Source organism: Dendrobium catenatum, unplaced genomic scaffold, assembly GCF_001605985.2.
Source record: "Dendrobium catenatum unplaced genomic scaffold, ASM160598v2 fragScaff_scaffold_1038, whole genome shotgun sequence".
Classification (NCBI taxonomy): domain Eukaryota; kingdom Viridiplantae; phylum Streptophyta; class Magnoliopsida; order Asparagales; family Orchidaceae; genus Dendrobium; species Dendrobium catenatum.
The window spans coordinates 954916-978860 of record NW_021319500.1 but is presented as its reverse complement, the minus strand read 5'-3'; the positions used below and the strand labels follow the sequence as shown (position 1 = coordinate 978860).

Below are 23945 nucleotides of genomic sequence, written 5' to 3'. Positions count from 1 at the left end.
GGGGGAGATTTACTAATAGTAAAGATCTTCCAAAGTAAGAAAACAAACTTATAGACACCTTCAACCAATAAAACCGAGCAGCAGAGCTCAAGTATGACCTATTGAGATAAAACTTATGAAAAAGCATGAGTCAAATATTAGAGATAGGACTCAGGATTGAGTATGGGAAAAACAATATCTAAGGCTTCGTTTGGGACGGCTTTCTTACTACTTCTTAAAACAATTTTTACTATAAAATTAAAATTTTTACAGTAAAAAAAACAGTCCCAAAGAAGCATAAGTCAACATAAGAATATGAAGTAGTAGAGATATTCCCCAGGTTGCCAAAAAGCAGATAATGGTTGCCGCGAAGATCATCCAAGAGGCAGCAAAATAGATGTATACCATGCCTCACCGTCCTCTCATGCCAACAGGGAATGTTAGTTAAACCAAAAGACAAGAAAAGTCCAAGTCCCGTTGACATCAGATTAACCAAAACTTTGAAAGATGAGCAGTGCAGCCTAAATCCAAACGAAACCAGGACAAGTCAAAAATGCTTGCCAACCACCGGCAAAACAGCCACCAAAGCCCATCATAAGAGCCCAACTAACATAAATGAAAATTGAGAAGAGAGAAGCAACAAAAATAGTCACAGTCAGGCAATAAGAGAGCTCACAAGTTCCACATGTTTCCACCCAGCAAGCTGATGTCGAATAACTTTTTTAATTTTAAAGCAAACAGTAGTGATGCTGTCAAAATTTGTACCAAACCTCCTTGCATTTCTCTCTCTCTCTAGATGTGATATAGAGACGAGAAATGACTAAATAATAAAACTATTTTTGGACTGTGAAGATGCTCTATGCCAGAAATGTACTCAAATACTTTTAGTAAATTTGATCTCATGAGAAAGGGGCAAATTATTCTCTGCGGAGTCCGGATGTCATCCAAAGGTAAATAAATATGTGTCATGTCACTTCAAAAGTGTACCGCGCTCAGTATCAAACACGGTACCAAGCAGTACCGAGCTTCGATACACCCGGTACCGCTCTCTGTACCAAGCGGTACTGGACGGTTCTCCCGTCCGGTGTCCGCACAGAATAATCTCTCTGAAGCTCATCCCAGGAATCAGATTAGATAAAGTTTTAAAGTAGTCACATGTAATTACAAAAATTGCGAAGAGGTAGAACTTGAATATTTCTCTGAAAGAGATTATTAACAATTTTTAGTTCTCCAGCCAAAGCCAACCAGGTATAAGATGAATAGCTAAGTGCATAATGTCTATGCTACCAAAATTTATAGCAAGAAACTTGCTGCCAATCTAGGAAAAAATTACACAAAAATTCTTTAGACTTGGGTTGCTCAGAATCAAGCCAAATCAGAGGAACGACCGAAGATTCCTTAATAGAAATAGCTTTGATAGCTTGTTGAACATGGGTAGGGAATTGGGAAAGAAGGTTTCAAGCATTAGAAATGCTGATATTATTAATATTAGCATATGATACTACAACGAACACACCAAACAAGCAGAATAAAAGTTAGGACCAACTAAATCCTTTTTTTTTTCACATAGAAACACATAATTTTGAGCATATACGTGAAAAGGTTGGAGTAGCTCCAATAGAAGATAAGATTAGAGAAAGTCGCCTTAGATGGTTTGGTCACATAAAACGGCGGCCTTGTGATGACGTCCCGGTTAGGAGAGTAGAGGTATTAGATTTGACTTATGTTAAGAAAGGTAGGGGTAGACCTAAAAAGACTTGGTTAGAAAATATTAGGAATGACCTTTCTTATTAGATTTAAACGAGAATTTGACTTTTAATAGGACACAATGGAGAAAATGGATTCATGTAGCCGACCCCACGTAGTGGGATAAAGGCTTGATGTTGTTGTTGTTGTTGTTGTAGTAGAATTCTTCTTCTTTTTTTTTATATCTTGTAAGTTAATTAAGGAGAAAAAATAAAAAAAGTATTTTATAAGTTAGTGATTATAATGGATATATTAGACATTAATTGAATGCAATCTTCAAATTTTTTTTCCTGATTTTAAATTTTTTTAGTAAATTTCCTTTCTTATTAAAGGAATAAAATGAGAGAACTTGAGAGTTTGAGAAAATTAAAAAAAAAAAAATATTTTTTATAGAAAATTATTAGGTATTTTTATATATTAAATGTATAAAATTAATTTTAAAAGAGATTTAGGCTTCGTTTGGGACAGCTTTCGTACTGCTTCTTAAAGCAATCTTTTAGTATTAAAATTTTTTAAACTGTAAAAATTTTGTTCTACAAAGCTGCTTTCGAAAACAATTAGAAAGTTGTCCAAATGAAGCCTTAATAATGAAATTTTGACTTTTTGTGTCCCATAACATAATAGAGAAAATTGGATAAATATACCTTTTATTTATTTTCTTTCAAAAGATATATCAAAAAGTTCATTTCAGATTAAATTACTTCTATTAGTGTCCCATAATAGAGAAAATAAGAGAAATATACCTTTTACTTTTCTTTCCTTTTCTTTTTTTTTTTTAAGACTTTTAGAAGGGTTTTTTTTTTATAAAGGGACTAGTCATAATTTTATTCAATTAAAGGAAGAGTACAACAACCGCACAAAGCCAAAATCACACACTTACAACAAAGAGACTAACGTTTCCAAACTACTAGCCGCTGACAATACTACGCTGCATAACAGACCACTAAAAATCAAAGGATGCTACACCCAAAAGGACTTCATATGACAATCCTGCATCCACCGAGTAGCAAAGAAATGACCATATATTGGTGGTAATAAGCCACAAAGCAACCGACCGAAGTTCAATAAGCAACACCACAAAAGGCACTGAGATAACCACACTAACCACCAAGGTTGCTAGCTCAAGGGCAACCAAGGGTTAAGCAGAATTGCCTCATCATAGTCTGTAAACCAATAGAAAAGTCAAACCAAGCACAGCAGGAATCACTATTTTTTCTTAGATTTACTTTTAGATCTTTTTCTAGCACCACTTGAAATAGCATGATCAACTATTCGACATGCCATGAAATTATACATATCTTGAGGATCTTGAAAATCATTTGCATTCTAGTCAACCTCAACATCGGACACACTTAACCAATCAGAATAATCCAAACAAGAGTTACTCGCTGACAAGGCCAAATGGGCTTTCAACTCCGCATTGGACACAACCAAAATAGGGAATATCAATGAAAGTTGTCTGTAAAGCTAAGTTAACAAAAATACTAATTGCATACCCGACCACACTCCCTTCATGAACAACCAAAACCTCAACACCCTTAATAGTCAAAGCATCACAAATAACATACAGCTCTAAAGGATTAGAATCTAAATTCACAACACCATCCTGACCAAAATCATCAATAGAGTTTGGAGTCATACTAACTAGCTTCAAAGAATCAAAACAAAATTCTTCCTCATCATCAACATCAACATTAGTAGGAGAAGGAATCGGAGTAGAAACATGATTAATCAAGCAAGGGATATGGCTCATGACACCCATAGTAAGACCAATAGAATCAATGCCCGTAATACCCAAATTGATACAAGCACCCTCCTTAAAACCACTAGAAACAACACTCACTACAGGATTACAAGACTCCTCATTAAAATCTCCAGCATTAACAATCTCAATATTCGAAACAATAGGGCCCATAGGGACCAAAGCTAAAGACTTTTAGAAGTTATTGTCTAATAAAAATCATCTTTTAGTGTTTTATTCCTATTTTGATTTTTCAAATATTTTGAATGGAGATCATATTCATCATTTTCTCTGATAAACTCTTTTAATGAGGATCATGTTTCACAGCAAATATCCTCTTACTGTCTAACTATTTTTTACTATTACAATGTTATTTCTCCAAATACTATTTCTAGAAGTTATTTTGCGTAGGCACTGATCTTCGCACGAGCAAGTAGTTGGGAGTTAATTTATTTCTTAGATATGTAGCTAATAATATGTGGCTGCACACAAAATTGGGACAAAACTATACGAGGGACAAACAACCATGCACACAAAACTAATTAGAATGATGATTAGTCATGTGATAAGAAAAATAATTTAAAGCTCATTTAACAGTTAACAAATTCATCAGCACAATCTCCAACATTAAAAAAAAAATAAAGAAAACCTATAAAATGTTAGGTTAAACATCTAAAAATAAATTACTAATGCATTATGAGATTTTAAAATAAATACAATAAAACTAAACAAAAAAATCTCTCATCTATTAACAAAATAACAAACAATTTTCAGTCAACTTTTTATTGAATTCAAAAATAAAACCAACATAAAACTTCAAACAATAAGTACTAAATAAATCAAATATTTCCTACTATAGCTAAAAAAACATGCAAATTCAAAAGGAAATCTAACAAAGTTAAGAATTCTTTTAGGATTATTTTTATTAGTATTTATTAGATTAAAAAATACTAATCTCAATTTAAATTCAATGGTTCTTAGGGTATATTTGCAGCTATAGTTTTTTATGAATGTGTTTGAAAATCTATTATGTAGAAAATAATTTTTTTTTAAAGCTACTATAAAAAGAAACAAAGAGTAATAGTCAAACCGAATTATAATTATGATTTAAAAAGTAAAACAAAAATAAAGTTTTTTCAAACATACTCTTAATCTAATCTTTTTTTTATTATTAAATTGGTGTGTTTAGGTTGAAAAGGTCTCAAGAGAGGAAATAAAGAAAAAAAAAAGTTAGTGTGAGCTAGGCTATGAAATTTGATTTTTTTTTTAATTCCATCATGATATTTTTTAAATGAATAATTTTATTTATTAAATTTATATCACCTTTAATTACAAACTATTAAAAATATATATTAATATTACAAAATAAAGAGTATGATTAATTTAATTACAAGAAATGCTATAAGAAAAAAAAAGATAGAAATTTAAAAAATGAAAATAAAATAATAAAAAATTGGAAGGTGAGGAGCCATTATTGACTTCCGCAGAGTAAGATTCTTAGCTTAGAGACCAATCATTTATTTTTTTTTTTAAAAAAAAGAAGAGTTCTCTTATGTCCATCAGTTAAGAACTTTATATAACAGTGATATATTCCCAACTTTATATCTCTATCAAATATTCCACTGGCTAATAATAACACCTTGGTTTTCATGTGAGCAATATGTGCATAATATTATTTTAAAATAGTTCTATAGATTTCTCATATTCAGGATTTTTTTCAAATTTTAATTATAATTCTATTTGATTACTACTTTCTTATTATTTTTTCGCTTGTATGTAAATTAGTTAGATTTAGGGTTCGTTTCTTACCGAGTTCTAACTACTATATTTTTTAGAACTTAAGTATAATTCTATTTGACTATTATTTTTTATTACTTTTTTACTGCTTTTTTTAAAAATTTTGTGATAAGAAAATATTTGTTTATAACTACCACCATCACCAACAATAAGAACATCAAAGCCCTTATCCCAGTAGGTGGGATCGTCTACATGAATCATTTTGTTAGTGTGTTATGTTAAGAGTCAAATTCTCATTTAAATCTAATAAAATATATCATTTATAATATTTCTAACTTACGTTTCATTTGGAAATGCTTTCTTATTGTTTTATGAAACAGAGTTTTAGTACAATTTTTTTTTTCTAAAACTCTGTTTTATAAAACATTACGAAATATTTCTCAAACGAAGCCTTAATCTTTTTAAGTCTACATCTATCTTTCTTAACATAGAACAAATCTAATACATATACTCTCCTAACTGAGTAATAAAAAAGCCAACATTTATGTGATTAAAGCTTCATTTTGAAAGCAAAGTTTTAGTACATAAAATTTTAATTTTTGTACTAAAACTTTATTTTAATAAGCAATAGAAAAGTCGTAACAAACAATGCCTCATCTAAGGCGACTCTCTCTAATCTTATTTGCCACTGAAGCTAGTCCAACCTTTTCCAATATATGCTTGTTTTGCATTGTCTCTGAGAGTAAAGTCACTCATCCATGTAAACATCATATTCTCTGCAACACTTAACTTAATTTTATGCTTAAAATATTTATTTATGATAGCTTACAAAAAGTAACTTTTTTTAAAATATATTTATAATAATCACAATGACGATAAAAAACAAATAAATTTTCCCATAACACCTTTATAATCATATTCAATATCGAGCCAAATTTTATTTATTTATAAATTGGCTCCATTAAATATTGTTTTGTCAAACTTAACTAATCTTATTATTGAAAAATTAAATTCTAACATTTTTTTTAATTATCAGATCTTGATTAGTCAAAAAAAAAACCTTGCATAAACCTATCAGTGACGATTATTTTTTCCTGAAAATTCAATACTTGAATATACAGAAAAAATATTTTTTTTTCTTCGAAATTTTGTATCCAAGCCAATATGAAAAGAATTTCAAACAAAATCATAAGCAAACACAAATTTATGGAAAAGCTTACTCAAATCCAAACAAACTCATAATCATAAGCAAACACCAACAACAGACGACATTTCTGCTCTGTGAGCAAACAGGACAAGGGCACAAGACAATTGCCACAATGAGTTTTTCTTAAACAAGAACAGTAGCAGGAACCATGCAAAGGAAAAACAAATCAAAAGTAACAGTACCCTGATGGAGATTTGACAAGCAAATCCCATCTAGCAGACATTTACTATATAGCAACACCAGAAATTCTCATTCACCAATAACCATAACAACGCTCAGAGCTCCATCTCCTTCATACTCTTCTCCTCTTCCACAGCCTCTTCCTCCCAGCAATACAGGATAGACCTTGGAGAGGTTGCCTCATCCATGGATGCAACAGAGAAGCTTTGGTACAAGAGCAGTCCACCACCTGCAAGTTCCTGTTCCACATGATCATTGCGCTTGTATCCATGAGTATCTAACTTCCGACCAAATGAACAGGCAAAGGGGCGCCCACCAAAGATTGTGACTGCCACAGAGAAATTTGCAGGTTCAAAGCACCTAAGAACCCTCTCAATCAGATTGCGATAGCTGATCATGCTTGGTTCAAACCCCATAGCTTCATAGCTTGCATAACTGAATCCTTCCTCTGGTGTGACATGGATGGTTGAAAGAGCTTTACCGTTGATTCCATTCATTGAATATCCACAGGGCTCAAATTCAAAGTCACATATTTCCATTTCAGGGATGATATGAGAAATACCAGAGCTTGCAGTCATCTCTTTAGCAGATGAAGCATTACCAAGATCAGAATTCTTGTAGAAGATCATAGCTTTCTCACTGTGCAATCCAGTCATGCACATCTCAATTGCCACCATAGGAAGTTCAGGTTTCTCGGTTGCATAATAAACATGCCAGTTCTGGTTTGGCACGGATGGATTACCGATAACATAAGCAGCCCCACCAGATGCAAGGCGGCCAAAGAACAGATTAAGAGCCCCGACTTCCTCTGAGAAGCTTCGATGAGGAGCAGGCTGGGCTCCAGGGAATTTGAAGCTTCCTCTGGAGTACTTCACTGCCATAACAGAAAGTGAAAGCTCAGCAGCCAGATTGAGGATCACAGGAATTGACAGTAGGAGCCTTGTTGTACCACAGGTCTTCAGAATTATCTTGCATGGGTACACAAAGAGGCTCGATTCAGAGAGCACATAGGAATCAAAGTCCATGTTGGACAGCTTTGCAACAACGGTGCATTTTGCTGGCTCCAGAATGGAGTCAATTTGGGACCGGCTAAGAGCACGAAGTCCACGACCATGAGGATCGGCTAGCAACGGGGCTTCTGAGAAGGTGATCTCAAGACGCTTCTCATAGCCCTCGAATCCGATCGGAGAGGAGGCCATCAATTTCAAGCTTTGATAGAGCAAACAGACGATGCAGCAGAAGAAAGGAGGACAAGACAGAAGACGAGGTCGAAAACAGTGGTTATGGTTACTTGTGAGCAATTAAGCAGTGGAATCAAAGCTATAGTACAGGGAAATCCCTGCACTAATCAAGGAAGAACCAGCAAGCTTATCAAGAAGGCTTCCTAGCGCACTGCAAAATACACCAAACAAACGTAAGAGATTAAAATCCATCAGAATTATCATAGAAATCTTAAACGGAACATGAATAATGGATATGTTTAAGTTCATTACGTTGGAGTAAGCAGCAGACTGGAACTTCTTCACTCCACCATTGGGTCGAACATCCTCAATGCTGTAGCCTAGGGGAATTTCGTACTGTAAGGAATTACTACTGGATTTCTTCTTCCCACCTTTTGACTCCATTAAAACATCCAAACGTCCTGTACCATCACAATAAAAAAATGAGGTGTTATTATGCTAGTTTCTTTAGAAGCGATCTTGCAAATTTAATAAAAAAAAATGTCAAGCTTCTAGTTTGATCATATCAAAGTGCGTAAATACGATACTTTCACATCAAAAATATACCAAACAAAAGAAATATAAACCAAAAAATCTACAAAAATAACATATTGAAGACAATGGATGACACCGTTGAAATTCAAAAGATTAAAGGTTGTTTTCCTGTAGAATGAACTTCCTGCAAGAAAATTAACCCTATTAACATTATAAAGGCCATATATACACATCAATATGCACGATCATAGCCAAAGGAAGACGATGATGTGTAAAATAAAACTAGAACACCAAAAAAACATATCAGAAACTTAGTATATCTCAAGCTAATGGTACGATTATATAATATATTCAACCCATTGCCTAAAAGAAATGTCCAGATTCAAAAGAATTTTTTTTTAAGATACAATCAACGGAATCAATGAGTCCGAAGAGAACGTTAAGGCTGCGAATGTTACCGTATCAAACTAAAGAATCGAAACTACAGAAGATAAAATTCACAAATTCAAACCACGAAAGAAGAATTTGCATTACCAACGCATATCAAAGCAACAAAGACAGCCAGAGAAGAAGAGATCCAACCGAAAAACAAGTCCGCAACAAAGAACCGAACAAATGCAGGAAAAGAAGGGAATTTAAGATCCCTGATGAGAAAACTTACAATAAAAATGGTGAAAAATATATTCTTTCGCGCAGACGTAGCGCCTCACCGACCTAGTTGCAAAACAAAACCCTAGGACCGCTCCGGCAGAGAGAAAGACGAGCACTTTTAGCAACTTCTTGCGGACGAATTAAGCCAGCCTCTCGTTGGTTCCATTTATAAGCCCCTGCGGTCCTCTGTGAATCGAATCTACTTGTGAGAAACGCGTTTCCCACTACTTTCCGAAATTTAACGGTCATCCTTAGCTGTCATCAATTCAATCTCCGTTCAAAATTAAATTAAATTGAATTTAAAATCAAAATCAAATCTTCTTTTTCCCAAATCAGAACGAGCAAAACCAATATATTTGGTTTAAAAACTTAAATATTTAATAAATGATTTTTTAATCCCCCTTACCCCACAAAAAATAAAAAAATATATATTTTTATATTTCAATTTGATATTATTTAGCTTGTATTTATTTTAAATAAATTTTAATTAATTAGACTAATTGGATTTGATATTTTTATTCTAAATTAATGATTATTGAATTGGTATATTATTATTGATTATTCAATTCAATCTCCGTTCAAAATTAAATTAAATTGAATTTAAAATCAAAATCAAATCTTCTTTTTCCCAAATCAGAACATGCAAAATCAATATATTTGATTTAAAAACTTAAATATTTAATAAATGATTTTTTAATCCCCCTTCCCCCACAAAAAATTAAAAAAATGATTTTTATATTTCAATTTGATATTATTTAGCTTGTATTTATTTTAAAAAAATTTTAATTAATTAGACTATTTTTTTTTTGGGAAATTTAATTAATTAGACTAATTGGATTTGATATTTTTATTCTAAATTAATGATTATTGAATTGGTATATTATTATTGATTATTATTCTAATCATATATAAAATTGTATATAATTTGAATATTATTTTTAATAAGCATATTGTGAGACAAATGAAGTTGCCTAAATACCAATTCTAATAAATCTAAAAAAAAACACTAATAAGTAAAATTATGATTATATATTGAATTTAGGCTTCGTTTGTGACAGCTTTCTTCCTGGTTTCTAAAACAGTTTTCGAGCACAAAATTTTTAAATTTTTTAAAAAATGTATTAGAAAGCTGCCTTATAAACAATAACAAAATTGTCCTGAATGAAGCATTAATATTTTAATAATACTAATAATTATTATTTTAATATTATTAGTATGATATAGTGTCCAAATGTCATGATGGTAGTTGATCCTCCAAAAGGCCCTATGTTCTCTAACTATTTCTTATAACATACTAATAGAAAATTATAAAAAATAAAGATTAAGGCTTCGTTTGGGATGAATTTTTTAATGCTTCTTCAAGCAGCTTTGTAGTATAAAAATTAAAATATTTGCACTAAAAAATTGCTTTAAGAAGCAGCAAGAAAGCCGCCCCAAACGAAGCCTAAGATTTCATTTGGGATGGCTCCTTTAAAAAACAACGAGAATGTTGTCTCAAACAAAACCTAAATATAATCAAAATAGTTAATATTACATTAATTAATTTTTTTGAGAAACATAGATCAAATTAATCATTAAAATTAAATTAGATAGGGCGGACAAATTTTAAAAATAGATTTTTCGTTTAGACTCCTGCTAGGGTTTGCAAGGGTCTCCGTTGCTTTTGCCGCCTTGTTTTGCCGCCTCCGCCCTCTCACTCCCTGCGAGGGGTTTCCCTACCCATGGGTTCCCATCTCCAGGAGCATGATTTTCCTCCTCTCTCTCTACACTCCACCAGTGCTCCTACCGCACACCTCCCTCCCCGGTCTTGGACGAACGTCGTTACTCCTGAGTGTCTTTCTTCAAAAGATCTCCCGGTTGATCTTCGTGAAGAACCAGATGAAGTTCTTATTTTTCAGAAAGCCAAAACAGATGCTGCTGCGGAAGAATGGAGCCAATCTCTGGTAGGCTTCTCGGTAGGTAGGCGGCCTTACTACGAGGCCCTTCTAGCTGCCCTAAAGAAAACTTGGAGACTCCAAGGTAATATCCAGCTTTTTAACCTAAGCGACGGTTTTTTTCTGATAAAGTTCTCCTCGCCTGTTGATTATGAAATGGCTTGGAATGGGGGAGTCTGGTTCATTCTAAGTCGCCCCTTTATTCTGCAAAAATGGTATCCGCGCTTTAAACCTGTTAGAGAAAAGTTCACTTCTGTGCCGATTTGGGTCAAGCTGATAGACCTTCCCCTTTGTGTCTGGAACTCTGAGGGTATCTCCCGCATTGCTAGCAAAATTGGTATACCATTGGCTGTTGATGCACTCACTGCCCAGAAAACCAGGTTGACATATGCCCGTGTCTGTATCCAGGTTAATAGCAAAACCAAATATCCGGAGTTCATTCCTATATCTATAGAAGATGAAATCATGAATGTCAAAATTCAATATGAATGGAGACCTTCCCCTTGTGAATCATGTGAATCTCTGTTTCATTCTACCGCTTCCTGCCCCTCTAACCCCAACAACCTAATGGAGGGAAATGCCAAAAAAGCTGCTTATCCTAGAGGCAGAAGCTCTTCTCGTGCCCCGCCTACCAACCGGGGAAAAAGTACTAATCCTACTAGCCGTCCAAAGGTTTTACCTCCCCACCCGAACACCAAACCTGCTCAAAATGCCATAGATCCTCCTGTCAACAATCCTCTTGTTGACATTCCTTCTACCTCCTCATCCCCAATTTCTATACCCCAAAATGCAGCCGACCAATCATCCGCTTCAAAACCTTTACCTCCTCCAACTGTCAACATTCCCAATCTCAACTCACCCACCGATGATAATGTTATCACCTCTATCAACCACTTTGTTCCACAGAAGCACGCAACTGACCTTGTCTCCCCCAATAAATTTGATGCACTTTTGGATATTCAATCTGATGTCCTTTGCACGGATAAGGAACCGATTCTCAATCACTTATCTAATAGGGAGAATGAAGCTATAAAACAGCCAAAAAATAGAATCACCAGTGCACCCCAACCCCCTTCATCATCAACAACTAAAAATACCAGAGGCAAGCATAAGAAGCCTCAACAAACATCCTCCAAATCTCAATGACCCTTCCTCTCATTGCTTCCTAGAACATTAGGGGGTTCAATAGCCCTAGCAAAGTCAATGTTTGTAAGCAAATTATTAAAGCTCATAAGCTGGATCTTATCTGCATCTTGGAGAATAGAATTCATGCGAGTTCTATGTCTGATCATTGGTTTATTACCTCTCACAATGTTTTCGATTCAGAAGAAAGTTGCAACAACTTTAATCAATCTGTATCGGGCAGAATTTGGATTAAGTGGGCTAGAGATAGAATCTCTTTCATCCCCACTTTCTTCTCCCCTCAGCTAATCTGTGGTTTTGTTTCTAACAACTCGTCCAACAACTTCTTTTTTAGTGCTGTTTACGGCTCTAACTCAGCGGATGAGAGAAAGTTACTTTGGCAACAACTACAATCCAACTCTCCTTCCCCAGATATTCCGTGGATTATCATGGGAGACTTTAATTGTTGTAGGTATCAAAATGAGAAGATTGGGGGATCTCCTCTACACCATAGCCGGACGGGAGACTTCAATTCTTTTGTTTTTGATAATCAACTTATTGACCTCTCTTCTTCAGGGCTTTTTTATACTTGGTTCAATCAACAAGTAGAGAATTCTATCCACATTAAGCTAGACAAGGCTATTGTGAATGAAGCTTGGATAGAGAGATTTCCGCTATCTTATTATTATGTGGATATGCCTCTTTGTTCTGATCACAATCCCATAATCCTTAAAAATGGCAATCCTGAAATCATCTATTCCCGTTTTCAGTTTAAAAATTTCTGGACTTCTTATGATGATTACTGGGGTCTTATGCTTGAAACCTTCATTCAGCCCACTATTGGAAATCCACTGATGGATTTTTCCAATAAATTGAAAAAATTCAAAGCTGCTATCAAATTGAAAAAATGGGGTTCTGCTAACACCATTCAAACTGAACTTAATTGTCTTCAGGAAAAGCAGAAGGCCATTCTAAATTCTCTTGATGCTGACCCGTTGAATAACGCTCTAAATTTTGAGCTGAAAAACATTAATGGTCAAATTGCTGACCTTTCTTCTTCCTGGTCCTCTTGGATGTCTCAAAGAGCCAAAGCCAAATGGCTCAAGCAAGGGGAGGATGACCTAAAATTTTTATATTCCAAAATTCGTATGAGAAAATCCTTCAACAGTGCTGCTTTGCATAATATTTTAAGAGACAATTTGGGGAATACTGATAAGCAGAAGGTCATCTCTCATTTTCAAGATCTGTACAATAATGTTGCTCCTTCTTCTCTAGAACCTGCCTTCTTTCCGGTTGGACAGACTATACAAAATTCTGATTCTAAGTTTCTGACTGAACCCATTACTGAAGCCGAAATCAAGTCTGCTGTATTCTCTGGAGCTTCTTCATCTTCGCCAGGTCCTGACGGTTATAATTTCCATTTTTATAAATCGGGTTGGCACATTCTTGGGCCCTCTTTATGCAAAGCTATTCAATCCTTCTTTACTAAAGGATACATTCCACCTGGGATAAAAGCCACTGCTTTATTTTTTATCCCCAAAACTTCTCATGTTAACTCCTTATCAGATTTCAGACCAATATCTCTTTGCAACACTTTGTACAAGATCATTTCAAAAATTTTAGCTAACAGGCTCAAAGCTTATATGCCATGCATCATTGATAAGGCTCAATCTGGATTCATTAAAAATCGGATCTCCACTGATAATGTAATTCTTGCCTCTGAATTACTGAGATATTTAAGGAAATATACCAATGATCCTTATTTTTGTGCCAAGTTGGATATTAAAAAGGCTTTCGACTCCATCTCTAGAGAATTCATACTTCAAAGAATGGCGCATAAGGGTATTCCTCCTTTGTTTATAAACTGGGTCAAAGCCTGTATTACTAATGTGAATTATTCGATATGTATGGAGGGCCAATTGGTGGGGTATATTCCGTCGACGGTTGGGCTGCGGCAAGGTTGTCCATTAAGTCCTTATCTTTTTTGTATAGCTATGGATGCTTTATCTAATATGCTTGATAATACTACTGTTGGTCCTTCCTTTCAACCTGTTGAGATCAGGGGCTTCAAGATTTCACACCTGCTGTATGCGGATGATGTCCTCATTTTTGGGAAGGCCAGTGTGCCGAACTGCCAAACTTTAAAAGATATCTTAAACAAGTTTGCATCTTCCTCTGGTCTTATGGTTAACCCTGAAAAAAGCTCCATTATTATGCAAGATCATGCTTCTAACTGGAATGATATCTGTGATACTCTACACATTCACAAAGTTTGCAATTGCATCTCTTACCTGGGAATTCCTATCACTTCCAAAAGACCTTTGGTATCCCATTTCTCTCCTCTCCTTGATATTATTTCTAACAAGCTTTCGGGATGGAAAGCGAAAACTCTATCTTTTGCAGGCAGACTACAATTTCTTAGATTTACTATATGGAATACAATTGCCTACTGGATTCGCGGAGCTATTATACCTAAATACTGTTGTAAGCAGCTTGCTAAATATTCTGCCAAATTTTTATTTTTTGGAGATATTGAGACTAAAGCTACATATGATCTCTTGGGCTAATACTTGCAAACCAAAAAATAAAGGAGGCATAGGATTACCCTCCCTTCAAGCTATCCGGTACTCATATGACTGTTCACTCATTCTTAGAATATACAAATGGCAATCACCGTTATCTGAATGGTATTTTTCAAATCATTGCTCCCCTTGGAAGTTACCCGCCCCCTCCTCTTCTGCCATGTGGAAAAGCATCTGCTGCGCTGCTATTCATGCTAAGCCTAATATGGTTTTTAAGGCCACTGAGAATTGTCCCATTAGCCTTCTGTGGGATCATTGGCTTAACAGTGAATGTATAAAAGATATCCCAGACTTCAATTCTGATTCTATCTTATGCCAGGATTTTGCCAAGCTGAATACTTTTATTTATGGTGGTAACTGGAACATTTCTAGCATGTTTTCTGATAACTTCAAAAATGCCATTTCCTCTATCTCTATTATCTCTGGCGGTAGAGTGAATTGTCTATCTTGGGGAAATACTCGTAGGCATTCGTTTTCCTGTTTTATAAAGGATTATTATAAGGGGGAAGATGATGTTTCTTGGTACAAAGCTGTTTGGCATAAGCATTCAAATTTAAGGTTTTCTGCATATGCTTGGCTATGTTTTGTTGATGGCCTTAAAACTGCGGAGGCTTTAAGAAGAAGGAATTTGGACGTGGACCCTATTTGCAATCTCTGTCAATGTCATGCTGAAAACATCTCCCACCTATACTTTGAATGTGATTTCACTTTTAGTATCATAAGTTCCCTTCTTCCTGCTGTTAATTCCTTTCTTTTGAGACCAAATCTTCTCCAAATTTCTGACCACTTTCTTAATGGTGGAAGTTCGCTGGGGTGCCCTGAGGTAAATTTTTTGACCCTGTGGGCAGCTGTTTATACTATTTGGAGAGAAAGGAATGGTAGAAAATTTGCTCGCCACTTTAATAGTAGCATTACTATCAAAAATCATATTAAGTAGATTGTGGCGATTAAACTTAAGAAATGGGAAAAACATTAAATGTTACATTGGTTGTCTGGCTTCAATTTTCTGGAACTTTTTATGTGAGGATCGGTTAATAACCCCTCTCTTCTCGAGCAAGATTATCTGGGATTTTATGCAAGCTGGAATGAGTCTACGAGAATGTCTTACAGGGGGCAATGATGTACATCTTTTCATCCTCCCCCTGGAAGGTGATTTTTGCAACATTTCTATATTTGATGGCAAATCTGGCAACCGGGGGTTATTTCTGCTTTTGGGATGAAATCTGTTATTCCTGAGCCAAAGATATCCCTGAAGACCGATTGGGGTTCACTTTATTGCTGGGAGAAAAATTTTCTCTTGTTTTTCAGGTTTCATGGCTTTGCTCTGCTAGTGGATTGACGTCGTTGCTGGGTTGATCGTGCTCTCCTATGGGCTGCTGTTCGTTGTGATTTTCCAGCTCTCTCTTGTTCTGTTTCAGTTTTTTCTATACCTTTGCTAGTTGGAAGTTTTGTTTTTATTTCCTTCTAGTTTTTGTGTTTGGGCCTTTGGTATAGATTTTTGTTGTTTGCTCTTTTGAGCTGTTTTGTTACCTGAGGTTTTTTTTTCCTCTTATTTCAATTTTAATATACGGGCTATGCCCTTAAATTTCCCAAAAAAAATAAATAAATAAATAAATTAGATAGAATACATAGAGATAACTCACTTACATAATAAATAATCATTTATGTGTCATAGTCTATACTTCTTATAAAGTCAAAAGATTCAAACTCATAATTATTTTTTATTGAATTCTTTTCATATATTGTGGTTATCATTCTCTCATATGTGGGTGTGAGTTTATCTACCTAAAAATGGGGGAAAAAATTGTGTTAGGTTTCACTAATAAAAAAAATGATTATAGCCATCAAAATTTTTTATCTAAATTGGGATACATGTATCACATATATAATTTATATCGTACTTATCTCAAAGCAAATCTTAGGACTTCTAAGCTTATCTCGATTAAAAATTTGATCAATATATCTTATTAACATATATATTTATTTTTTCATGAGACACCATAAGGAAAGTTAGTAGCTTGCAGCGGAAAATTTTTGTCAAAAATGACGAAGGATTTATGACGAAAATTTTTGCTGAATTTTTTGTGACTGATTTGCAACGGATTTTCTAAGAACATACTATTCTACCCAAATGATCAATACGATTAAAAAAAAAAAAACCTAACTATAATGTAATGTTGACTATAAAAAAGATTATTTCATGATATATTTTATATTAGGATAAATTTTTTTTTATTACTCTTATTTCACAAGTCTTGTGTTTCTTAAATATGACTAAACTCTAAGACAAATATGATTAAATAATTATACAAATATAATTAAATTATTAAATATTCAAAATCTTTTTATTGTTATATTATACTTTTAATGTAAATTAATTTAGTTGTTGAGGAATAATACGTGACTCTAAAATTAAAAATATTATAATAAAAACAACCTAATTTTGATATAAAATATATCAAAATATCTTAATAAAATTTTAATTTTGATTTTTATATTTTGTATAATTAACATTTTGATAAATTCCAAGAAAAAAAAAAATCATTTAGGTTGCTTTAGAACTTAGAAGGCCTACGTGGATCTCATTCATCTTATCTTATTAAGCTTTTCCACTCAAGCATTTAAGTTTTTTAATTAAAATTATTCCTCATAACGGCGACGATTATTAAGATTATGAGAGAGAAGTGTTGTCCTAATTAAGTAACTTAGAAGAATCAATTTTGTATTGTTTGATAATGATTTGTTTTGCAACATTATAATATATATAAGTTAAATATGGCATTATATATATCTAATACCATATTATTATTGATTGCTTGAATAACTAATTCATGTTGAAAGCTCCTTCAATAATAGACACCTTCGTGGTGATTATATCGCTTGTGTCAAAGCCATCTGTACGTCATCAATATCACTCATTAAAATAGGAGAAAATTAATATATGATCATATTATTGAACATTATTTATTTCTTAATTTCCTTATTAACATTTTTTAATTTTAATATACCTAGCCATCCTCCTCTTTTTCATCATCATCATCTATATTCTTCTTCTTCTTCTTCTTCATCTTCCGTCATTGCTTGAAAATCCAAACTCTATCAACATGGACTCATAATGTCACATCCCAAGATCTAATTAAGTTGAAGAAAATCATTTAAATTCTCTTTATATATATATATATATATATATATACAACCACATCAATACAGACATCCATAACTGATTAATTGCATTAAAGAAAATCAATAAAATGTGAAAAATCTAATTCATATTACTATTGTTAATAATTAAAATATATAACTAGAGTCTAAAATAATATATACAATAGTCACACTGGCTACAAAATATATATAAATTAAAAACTGAACTAAAACTTATACACTACAGGAAAATCACTCATTTCCGGCGGATATTGAGCCTTTTCCGGCGGTTAAAATTCGCCGGTAAAAACCGCGCTGGAAAATAAATTTCGGCGGTTTTTTTCGACGGCTTTCCGGCGGGCGGTTTAAGCCTGGTTAAACCGCCGGGCTTAAACTGCCCGCTGCTCCGTGATCTGCCCATGCGCAGCTGGTAGGATTCGAACTCTGACCAATTGAAAACATATCAAACACTCAACTATTTGGCTGTAATGCAAAATATGTTAAGCTTCTTAATATTTTATATTTAAACTATATAATTTCATAAAATTAATAATCTTTTCAAAAACAAAACCACATAATAAGTATAAAAGTCTAGTAATTATTCAAACTCTATCATTGGTTTCAATGCAAGACAAAAATGATTCAATATGTATGTTCAGTTCTAGCTAATATAAATCATCACTTAATATGAGCAATAAAATCTCAAAAATTAATACTAAAATTAAAATGATAAGTGAAGTCAAAAGAAATCTATTAAATTATAAGATATACGACAAATAGTATTATCACCCAATAAATTATGTCGGTATGATATGCTATGTTGTATCAATATTAATGTCAGTACAATTTCAATTACACTATCAATCAATTCAATATAGTATCATGTAAATATAATCATGAATGCAATATTTTTAATTTGATATTTTCATTCTTCCACCTCAATTATTATCCAGTTGGATTTCAATCTTAATATAGGCCCAACTATCAATTAGTTGGTATTGGTTAATCACAATTCTTATCCAGTTGTATATCAGTTTTAATTAGGCATAAATGTTAACCTGGTATCAGTCAACCCCAATTATTGTCTAGTTGGGTATCGATCTTAATTAGTCTCAATTGTCAGTTAATTAATATCAATCTTAATTTATCTTTTATGTTAACAAACATCCTTTCATCTAGCCTCTTTTACATGCAAATGTTACATTTTGTCAATATCATGTATGAAATGCAGTAAGCCATGAAATGCAATAAAAACTATCAAATTTATCTATTATGCATTTAATTCAAAAAATCATATCATCCTATTTAATAGGTGAAATATAATATATTTCTTTCAAAATGCTTATAATGATAAGATTAAGTACATAACAAAAGTTATGCGGTGAAAGCTTTACTCATATAAAATTATCATCATTTTTCGATAACTAAATTATAAATTTGATTAAAAAATATCAAATTTCCTTATCTGCTCCGTGTTTTAGATGAATGAATTAGGGAAATGAGATTAGAGCTTTTTGGTTAATAGAATTAGATTTTTTAGATTAAAATAATAAAATAATATTATATAATTATATAATTGGGCAATTTTTAAGATGGAGCACTTTAATTATCACATTTAGTGAAAGAAGCAGGTTTATATAATTTAATTCAATTTTCAATATAAATTCTATTAGGGCTTTAAAAATTATAAAAATAATACATGAAATTGCTCATTTGATTTAAATTTTTTTAATAAAATAGGTTTGCAAAACAGACATCCGACAGTCTCGAAATCTCCACTTGTACCGATAGATGTCAATTTCTTAAAAATTTGCACAAGTGTCTAAAAATTACAGAAAAATATTATAAGTAAAATACAAAAACATATATCTTATGTCAAAGATAGATTTCAAAATTGACTTATAGCGACTCCTAAAAAAATTATTTGTTTGAGTCAAAATACAAGCTATTACACATAATCTGCTCAACCTTTTGTTGAGTGTCGGTAATCCTTGAAATTGAGTTCCTACAGATCTTTCTGATGTGGTGGTTTTCAAATCACGCTTGTTATCATCATTATGGCCATCAAAACTATACACTTGTTCTTTGGTCAACCCTATTATTACTTTCAATCATGTATTTGGATTTATTTTACTCAATCTCATACTTAAATAATGTTTCATCTTTTTTCCTTTGTTAATGAACATTGTATTAGCATATATTAATATTAAATTTAAATAAATGAGAAATATGAAATAAAATTATAATGAGTTAGATAAATTTTGTGTGATATTAAAAGTCGGCGTATCCATTTCTGCCTTCTTCCTTTTGATCCTTTTGAAAAACTCGATCTTTTTTAGATGGTGCTTGAGGCTAGCCTCGCCCTCTATATGACATATGATAATATGATATTTGTTTTTAAAGTATGGTGATTTACTATATTATAAAACAAAATTAATCAATTTAGATAAATGTTATTATGTGGTAATAGTGTGAAGCAAACAACTTGGCTTAATTAGTGGCATGGTTGTAGGCCTCACTCTTCTCTTCTAAATTTCCTTAGATAATTTTATCTTTGTATTTCATATAAGCTTATGGATCTGTTTGAGACTGCTACAACTTTTTATAAAGTTGGTTGTTACATTACTGTGATGAACAAAACTTAGCTACTTCAGTTGCGAAAAATAGCTTTCTATCTTAAATTTCTTAAAAAAAACAATAAGAAAGTAACAACCAAGCAATAATCAAATGAAATTGTGATTGCTATCTGAAAAGCAAATTAACAAAAAAGCTGTTCCAACTAGACATTATGACATCATGGAGTTCAAAGTGATCAAGTGGATCTAGTTGCCTTGCTCTTGCATGAGGGATTATAAACATAAAGAGTCGAGCAATCTTGATGTATTTGACGTTACCGTGTGAGTCTTATCATGATCACGATTCACCAATATTCATTAGGTTGAGATTGAGGAATACATATCTAAAAGATTATAAGTACCTAACATATAATTAAATTGGAGGTGTATGCTTTTATTTGTGATGTTATTAAGTCCTCATCTCAAGCTATTTCATAGTATTGAAGTCATTATTGCCTATGGAAGAATAAGTCAATCATGAAGTAATAATTTGTTATGAAAGTAAATCCAATGCAGGGGGCCTATTTGAAAAATCAAGCGAGGGCTGATTTTTTGCCAACTTAATATATCAATAAATATATATTAAAGGGCTATTTGATTTGTTGGATTACTACTGTAAAGTAAATCCAATGCATGAATTTTAAAAATTCAACTGTTTGATAGGTTGAGTTGTAAATGTGAAGTATTTTATTTATGAATTTCTAATACTTTGTTAGTTCATCTTTAATGTACTTCAAAATCATAATAAAAAAAAATTTAATGCCACTACTAAAAATGAATGTTTTCGCAGCACTCAATAATAGTAGTTTTTGAATCGCTTTTAAAGATCATTTTAGGCGGCGCTTAAAACCGCCCTTCTAATAAACCGAATTTGATAGCCCTAGCTTTTATCACACGCACGATCGCCTGAACTTCTTCTCATGCGCCACCAAACCTCTTTACTCACAATCATCTTCTTTTTCTCCAAGCCCTAGCAATCCGTCGAGCTACTCTTGCATAGTATGCACTATTCAGAGCCCTAACATTACACTATTAGCCGCAGGATTGAAGGCTTTTGAGGGCTAGATCATCATTTGTTCCTTCCATTCTCCATGCTTGAAGCACCTAGCGGCGACTAGAGTAGAGAAGACATTTTGGCGAAAGGGGAACGGACCTTCTCACTCTTCATTCTCATCCGAATAAAAAAAAGAGGCGAGGCTATATTTTTATCTCTAGCATGCGCGTGGTTGAAACAAAGAACTAGAACTAGAGCTCCTGGGGTTTGAAGATCGATTGAATTCTTGAGGTTTTCTAGGGTTCTTTGTTGATTTTTTGTTAATGAGTATTTTTTTGTAGATATAGTTTTTCTCTTATGTAGAAATTTTTAAACTTTTTTGTGTGGAGTTATTGTATGCTCTGAATTTTTCCCCACTCTTGTTGCCACTACTATCGCAACCACTTATTGCTATCATATTTCCACGATTGTCTGCTATTTTTGCCATCACCCTCTGCCACCACTTATCAGTGTCGCATGCACTACTACCATTAACTATCTGTCGCCTTTGTTGAATGATGTCATTAGGTTTTACAGTAAGTTTATTTTTTACTTCAAATCAGACAAAAAAAACTCATATTTATTTCACTCAGCCAAATAATTTTAAAATATTTTAAATATAACATATTTGTTTTACATTATATTATTTTTACTTTGCATTCCAGTTTTCATAAATCAAATAGTTTCTTATATAAATGTATATATAGCTTTTTTTTTTTTTTGTCAAATTAGATTTTCTACCACTATATATTAGAATGGGCTATACACAAAGGCTTCTCCATGCCTTACATTAAAACCATTTTAATTCAGATAAATTCATTAATATATGCTTAAAAATGGATTTACCAAATCTTCGTTTCTTTTTTTTTTAGAAGAAAAATTCAATCGGAAAGTAATGTTTTTTAAAATCTAGCCCTTCCTGTAACTTTCGGGCTTTTGCTGTCGCTCTTCTTTATGGGCTTCATAATTAAAGCCCATACCTTCCGGTTCACGAGCTTCTGCTCTTATAAAGGGCCCAATTCTTCTACTCTCTCTCTCTTATACCAAGATTCAATCCCGCTTGAAACATCGCATCAAGATTTTGCAAACACTTAATTTAACTTATAGTGCTTCTGCTTATAATGCGCAACATTCCACACATAGTATGCATTGTAGCTTATTTGCCTATATTGCTTTCAACAAATTTATGCCGTTAAATGTTGACTACGCTACGACACATTCCTTTTATTTTCTGCATACAGATACCATGGGCTTCAGACCTAAAGCAAGCCACAGGAAGGTTCGCAAAATCTTGTAAATCACGAGTAGTTTATAGAAAACAATATTTTCATAGGGCATAGATTCTTGAATGTTTAGACTAAATTTCAAAATAAAAATATTAATATCAATATATAATATATGATATATATATATATATATATATATATGATATATATATATAAATCTACCAACTGATATATAATATACTCAAAATTTGATGTAGTCATTTCCCCACTCTCTCATTTTGCCTACTCCCTGGTAGGCTTGTCTAAGGCTCTTGTTTGGCTAGAGCTTTTGAGCGCTATTTTCTTCACTAGCATTCAGATAGAAGTTCCTTATACTAAGACACTTTGGTCTCAAACAAAGTCTAAAATTGCAAAGTATCAAATGTTGCTGCTATTGTTTTTTTTAATCTTTTTTTTTATTGTTACACCTGTTATTCAATGAATGAAAGTTTGAAAAACATAACTAAGAGGAAGAGGAGTTGGAGAGGTGATTGCTTTGAAGCTTTGTTAAGAGCAACCACATTCTTTCCAGATATCAAATGCTAAACCCCTCGCAAAGAAGCTGTCCTTTAATCCTCTCGTCACCTGTCTCCTTACCATTCTTTTTTTTGTCTCAAAAGAACTCAAAAAGCTAAAATAAGAGACATGGTTGAAGAGAGTAAGGAGTCACGTTGTTAAATGAGCAAATAGCTCTTCAACAAAAGCCTCCAATAACCATCGCAATCTTTTCAAAGGTATTCTATATTTTATCTTTTATTTGTTAGTTTATTAGTTTTTTGATATATAGTAGGTTAAGGATTGATGAACAGCAATTAGAGCAATCTTCGTAGGACGCTGATAGGCGCAAAATATTTGGAACTTAGAGATAAAATTTTTTAGAGTCAACATGGTTATTTGATGAATGATCGATGATGATGATTAACGGGATTTGATTAAGGATTACTAAACACAGATATGTTAGTGTTGTGAATCTTTGACGGTAGATGGACGGCATGAAGAGCTCAAAAGCATCACATCTGGTGATCGAATGCATAAAAGATAATATGCAGATAAATGAATAATGTAATGATTAAAATTAATTTTTATTATTCTGTTTAAATGTAGCTCAATATAGGTTGTCTACAAATAGAAAGTAGATAATATCATGTTTAATTATTATTATTTAGTAATAACATTTTTAATAAAATAAATATAATAAATAATTAATAAATAGTAATAGCAATTCTTGAGCTAAATTTATGGCTGTCTACATCGACCTCTAAAGAATTGTATTAAATGAGTGAATAGTGTTATTTAA

The 23945-nt window shown here is 32.8% G+C and overlaps 1 protein-coding gene across 1 annotated transcript; it reads right to left on the bottom strand.

The window, feature by feature from the left end:
* Nucleotides 1-6406: 6406 nt before the first annotated feature.
* On the bottom strand, nucleotides 6407-7965 carry LOC110098583 (S-adenosylmethionine decarboxylase proenzyme). Its single transcript, XM_020825443.2, has one exon. It carries the CDS (start codon nucleotides 7787-7789, stop codon nucleotides 6686-6688), a length of 1104 nt encoding a protein of 367 aa, XP_020681102.1. The 5' UTR covers nucleotides 7790-7965; the 3' UTR covers nucleotides 6407-6685.
* Between the last annotated feature and the right edge of the window lie 15980 nt (nucleotides 7966-23945).

What these genes read in the sequence shown, in the direction of transcription:
- LOC110098583 (XM_020825443.2), bottom strand. Translation starts at nt 7,789, where the DNA reads ATGGCCTCCTCTCCGATCGGATTCGAGGGCTATGAGAAGCGTCTTGAG.